Here is a 6,207-nt window from a genome sequence, read left to right on the forward strand (position 1 = left end):
GAAAAATGCAAGGTTCTCCACCTTGGGAGGAAAAACCTGCACCATGCTTATAGGCTCAGCAGTGCTACACTGGTTAGCACTACAGATGAAAGGGACTTGGGGGTCATGGTTGACCACAAGATGAACACGAGCCTTCAGTGTGATGCTGCAGCTAGTAAAGCGAGCAAAACACTGGCTTATATCCATAGATGCTTCTCAAGCAGAACCTGGGACGTCATTCTCCTGCTGTACTTGGCCTTGGTGAGGCCGCAGCTGGAGTACTGTGCCCAGTTTTGGGCGCCGCAATTCAAAAAGGATGTGGAGAAGCTTGAAAGGGTGCAGAGGAGAGCCACGCACATGATCAGAGGTCAGGAAAACGGACCTTATGATGAGAGGCTGAGAGCCACGGGGCTCTTCAGCCTGGAAAAGCACAGGCTCAGGGGCGATCTGGTGGCCACCTATACATTTATCAGGGGTGCTCATCAGGATCTGGGGAAACGACTGTTCACCAGAGCCCCCCAAGGGATGACAAGATCGAACGGTCACAAACTCCACTGTGACCGGTTCAGGCTGGACATAAGAAAGAACTTCTTCACTGTCTGGACCCCCAAGGTTTGGAAAAGACTGCCCCCTGAGGTGGTTCAAGCACCCACTCTGAATGCCTTCAAGATACACTTGGATGCTTATCTTGCTGGAATCCTATGATCCCTGTCGACTTCCTGCCCCTGGGGCAGGGGGCTGGACTCGATGACCCTCCGGGGTCCCTTCCAGCTCAAATGTCTATGAATCTATGAAAGCTTTCATGGACTGTCCAACTTAAATAACCTTGGTTTATCTGTAAAGATATTACATCCCCCTCCCCCCAACTGCCTTCTAAAAAAAAATTGTGCATTTCCCCAGTAGTAAGATTTTATGGGCCATGTTCTGCCCTAAATTACTATTACACATCTATATTTAAATCTAATAGTAGAGTACAGACTTAACAGAGCTTTATTTGGCCTGCAGAACATTTATTTCAAGTGATGTTGTATAAAAAGCAACAGAACTCCAACGCAGAGTCTGAAACACTACAAACTTTTAAAATACGTAGGGGGAAAAAAACCCAAACACAAACAAAAAACCCTACACTGAACACTTTCCTGGAAACAGAATATCTTCTGTATATAGAGTCAGCAGATTGCAAGAAAACACCAACTCCACTTAACCCCCCTCCACAAAAACACCCAGCCAGTTAACAAGTCAGTTTTTCAAGGATATGGTAATGCCGCTTACTTTTAAAAGTACACTGTCCCAACACATGGGATGTTTTATACACACTGAAAATACTTACCAATTTCCATAATCAAAATCAAATGCGATAGTAATTTCTGTTCCCTTTGGAATGTTTTGGATGGAGTAAATATAAAGATGAATCGTGCCATCTTCAATTATGTGCCTCACCTAAATCCAAGAGCAAAACCATTATTTTATAATGTAGTTAAAGCAACTTTTTAAAACAGATCTACGCTTGACTATTTTCTACGGTATTTTATAAAGTCAAACTGGGAGACTGATGAAAGCAGAATAAAAAAAGAGAACAGCTATGTTCTGTATAATAAGCAGAAAGTACATCTATTTCCTTATCATGCCCTTCAAAGGAATAAAAAATTATTCTTGAAAAATGCCCTGATGATTAGGTATAATTTATTACTCATGATTTATACACATTTCTTCCTCATTCTGTGCTTAGGAGTTGAGGTATTATTGAAAATATTTTATTTCAGAGTAACATACTAAAGGTAGTCTGTTTGGTTTTTTTAAGTTTTAATTTGCAAGACTATAACTGTCATTTCCACCACTAGCCAAATAGAGGCGAGGCAGTCAACAACCTAATGCACACAAGCTTTGTGTACAGGTACTTTACAAAGTAACAATTATATGAAAACAAACTTGTAATGTCTTAACCAACAGTAATGCTTGAAGACTAACCCAGCATTATACAATATAAAATTTTGATAATAAATCTCAGTCAAAAGTGTAAAATGTGGACTGTTCATCACATCCAGAAACACCCCCCAACAAAAAAAATTATTAGTTCGTAAGGCCACAGTCCTACCTCAGCATTTGGCGTACAAGAACGTCTGATGAAACGAGCTTCATTTCCAAAGGTTCGTGCATCAACACACATTTCTAGCCCATGGAATTTTGAATAGAACAACACAAAAGGGTATGGCCTAGAAAGACAAAGCAACAAATGCTTAGTTTGTAATATTTAAAAATAGTAATTATATTTTTTGTTCTAAATTATTAAAGCCTGTTTTATTTTACATCATTATAGTTCCTAATACAAGTCCAATATAAAAAATCAATACAGGTTAGCAGCTACGATCTTTCAAGTCCACATCTATCTGAGCTTTTAAAGACAAACATGTAAAATGTTCAGAAGAGTTTTTCAGATCTAAAATGTAGTTTTACAAATAACTCCTTGTCAGAGAGTTGGCAGGGATATGATTGTTGCTGAAGGTCAAAATTAGAAGACAAAAGGTCAATAATCTGACTCTTGTGGATAATCTTGAGCAGACCACTTGGTTACTCTGGATTCCAATTCCTCAATTTGTCTGATTGTGATACTAATTAAAAAGTCACTAGGCTGTTCACAGATATTTACAAACCACAAAGATGTTCAGATGAAAAATGTATACACATTTAAAGATAAGAAAATGTTCCAGTAGTTGGCATAAACGCACAAACAAGCTAACTACAAAAAGTAGCAGCTTGTCAGTAAAACAGCACAGTTAACAAAAGTTATTTGAATTATTGTACCTTTTAAAGAAATAGCCATTAGCTTCAAATTGTTCTCTCAGCATGAATTTTCCTCTGTACTCAATAATAAGTGCATCTGGAGACAAGTCTTTGGCAGCTTTCAGAATTTTCTTGTTTTTTTGCACATAGCTCTATAAAAAAAAGACGACAAAACAAATTTAAACAATATTATTTAACTGGTCATACTTCTGTTATTAAGCATAAGATTATACTGTTGAAACCTTTAAAAGCAACAAGCAATTGTTAACTCAAACCAATCCTTACAATTAAAAAAAAACCCTGTATGATCTTATTAACCTTTTCCCCCTAAAAATGCAATTACCTATGGACCAAGACTATAGAACTGTCAAAATAACTAGATCTCTACTACGTGGCTGTGAACCAGTGTAGCAATGCCTTCAATTCTGGTATTACCATCATAGGGATTGTTCAATTCACCTATGCATTCTGAGGACCGCAGGGCAAAAGTTAGTTTGCGTAACAGTTTTTTTTCTAGGAAGCGTAAGGGGCACTGATCAAAAAGGGAAAAATGGGAATATTATGCATGGTAGCATTTTTATCCTATGAGAAATAGGATAGGAAGATATCACATAGGATGAATTTTAATACAAATGTTGATAACAGGAAAAAAAATTAAGTTTTGTGCATTTCTTTAACTTCAGATGGGCAGATGCCTTTTAATCAAAACCTAGTATGTACTCTGACACAACAACTAAGGAACTCACACCTCTGGTAATTGTGTCACCTCTGATTAAAGTGAATTGGCCTATATCTAGGCAAAGGTCTCTGCAAGCAGGGACATTCCTCCAAGGACTGTGTCACGTGTGCCATGCTGATGCTAGAGGGAGAGAAGCAAAGATGCTTCTATTACAACACCTGATAAGATAACTTTTCCTTAAGATTAGTCTTTCCCTATCAAAAGTTAGATATCCAACAGCTTGCAGATTCCTTCAATAGATCTTGATATAACAACTGATTGTACCTACTTTGTTTTCTCTCTTGTAATTTAGGTAATAAAAGAATATTTATTTGGATTATAATTTAACTGCTGTAGGCAGTTAATTTCAGGAAAATAATACAGAATGTCCCTGTATGCTACTGACACTGACCTGAAATAAAGTTGTTTCTAGGTTAAGAGTCACAGAGAGATGTTGTGCAAACTGTGCAAAAGAACCACTGTTAGGGAATGGGAATCACAAGTACATGAGTGAACTAGTTGTTAAAAAGGTAACAGACACTGTTATGCTACTCCAATTTTTTGTGCTCTTTATTAGAAGATGGATTTTATTATGGAGAAAAAGAAAGTGGGGGAAGGCAGTAACTAATATGAAGTTATACAGATAAGGGACCAAACTATTTTTACCCTGTCTGTTTTCAGATACTTAAATTACTTGAGCTTTTTTAACCCTTCAAAGATGCAAACAATAAATAATGACATATTCTTATTTATTTTATTTAAGTTAATATCACCTGGATTCAGCTGATATTAAGTGGATGGCACTATACATCGCAACTCCTTTTTAACTAAATAGTTCAGTTTTGGTATTGGCATTCTTACACCCAGCTCTGGGACTTGCTAATGTGCAACTCAAGTAAGTCAGTGTATCCCACGGTTAGTTTTTTTGTTTTGTTTTGTTTTTTTAAGAAATACAGGTTTGGGGCCTAACTTGATTTCCTCTGACCAGTAAGACAAAATATTCACAAACATTAAAAAGAACAACATTCCCAGCAACATGCTACTTTATGAATCTGGATCCTCCGAAAGTTCTACGCAGTGCATTAATCACCTATAGCATCCCTCCCATTAGAAATTTTCGAGCAACACATACCCCATAACTTTTTTTTAAACATACTTCTTACAGGTTTCAGTGAGAAACTTAAGTATTAGCAATCCTACAGACATTCTTCTCAAAATTCTCAAGTAGTACAATGAAGTATGCAGTGTATATCATTTTGCTTTCTTCAGGACCCATAGAGAATGGGGGGAGTGGAAAAGGAGTGGTGGGGAGAAGAAATGCATTTGTTTCAGGAGGCCACTTTTTGTTTAATTAAACAACATTATTTGAAATATTAGGGGTAAAATTTCTTCAAGGGTGTAAGCAGTTCAGGACTCTAAATTATGGTATACTCCTAAAGTCTTAGTGAAAGACAAAACCACATACCATATTTTCTTGCATACAACTCACCCTGGAATGGAGTATGTACTTTTTTTTTTGCCTTTCAAAAACAATCTTTCCACATAAAAAAATAACAAAGTAGCCATAGCTAGGGAGTCAAAACCACTCATTGTTCTATTTCCTGTGGATTCAGTCAGTAAGTAGCAGAATCTGCTTCAACTTCCAGCAGCTGGCTTGTTTTGGGGCTTTTTTGTTTGTTTGGTTTTTTTGGGGGGTGGGGTGCATGTTTTAAGCACAGAAACATGATAGTTCTCAAGAAGGATCCTGAAGCTATGTTACACACAATTTTAATTCTGTGGCTAACATGTGATTTTAATTTGGATAACTGAGTCTGATAATAAAAGGAAGTAAGCTCTATTTATTTGATTCTAAATAAACCAATAGGGTAAAATTATACACACTTGATAACAATACAGAACTCAAAGCATGTTCAGATTATCTGCTATGTCACCTTCTTCTTATATGAAAGTTATGAATTTACACGAACATATTTTGTCCCTCCACACATTTGACAGCAATACAAAAAGTTGCTGTAGGGGGAAAAAACCAAATTTATCTATTGCTAAAACAAGCAAACACACCTCAATACAAGCCATGCATGCAAACATCACAGACTACAACACTGTATGTATGTGTGTAGATAACAAGATACAAGTTTTGGTGTTCCTGTCTCTCATTTACCTCTACTGGAGGTTTGAAGACAAGATTGCTGGTGTTGACTTCTTTTTTGTCATTTCCATTGCCTGATCTCAGAGCTATTCTTTGAGCCTCTCTCTGAACACCTTCACTGTACTGGTTGTTATTTGCTTCTTCATAACGATCCATCCATGCCTTGATTTTAGTTTCCCATCCAAAGTTTGAAATATCAGTAGGATCAATTTCTGGAGCTGAACCCTATGAATCATAGTAAGAAACCAGAATTAAAAAGTAAGACATGATTTTCCAAAGAGTTACCCAGAGCCAAATCTAGAATAGCCTATTTAGAATAAGTGACCAACATTTTGTACCAAATTAGTACAAAACATTAAAATGCATAATTCTTTTTATAATTTTAGAATTCTTGTCATGGTTGTATTTCTTATATTTATATATATATATATACACACACACACACACACACCCACACACACACACATACACACACACACAACTCACACTAGCAACTCAGATACACTCATGTTCAAAATAACTAGTTTAGGTTCATGCACACCTATCACCAGTTTAAGCCCATACATGCTACACACACCAA

The 6,207-nt window shown here is 36.7% G+C and overlaps 1 protein-coding gene across 6 annotated transcripts in view; it reads right to left on the reverse strand.

Moving 5' to 3' along the window:
- The window catches only part of KMT2E (lysine methyltransferase 2E), a 112,974-nt gene that overhangs the window by 44,993 nt on the left and 61,774 nt on the right, over positions 1-6,207 (reverse strand). For all 6 annotated transcript variants that reach the window (XM_019509437.1, XM_019509436.1, XM_019509435.1 and 3 more), the window contains 4 exons: positions 5,640-5,852; positions 2,782-2,912; positions 2,075-2,192; positions 1,310-1,419 (listed from right to left, as the gene is read on the reverse strand). In XM_019509437.1, the coding sequence (XP_019364982.1) occupies positions 1,310-1,419; positions 2,075-2,192; positions 2,782-2,912; positions 5,640-5,852 (572 nt within the window). The remainder of the gene's footprint in view (positions 1-1,309; positions 1,420-2,074; positions 2,193-2,781; positions 2,913-5,639; positions 5,853-6,207) is intronic.

Source organism: Gavialis gangeticus, unplaced genomic scaffold (assembly GCF_001723915.1).
Source record: "Gavialis gangeticus isolate Ggan-Ray unplaced genomic scaffold, GavGan_comp1, whole genome shotgun sequence".
Lineage (NCBI taxonomy): Eukaryota > Metazoa > Chordata > Crocodylia > Gavialidae > Gavialis > Gavialis gangeticus.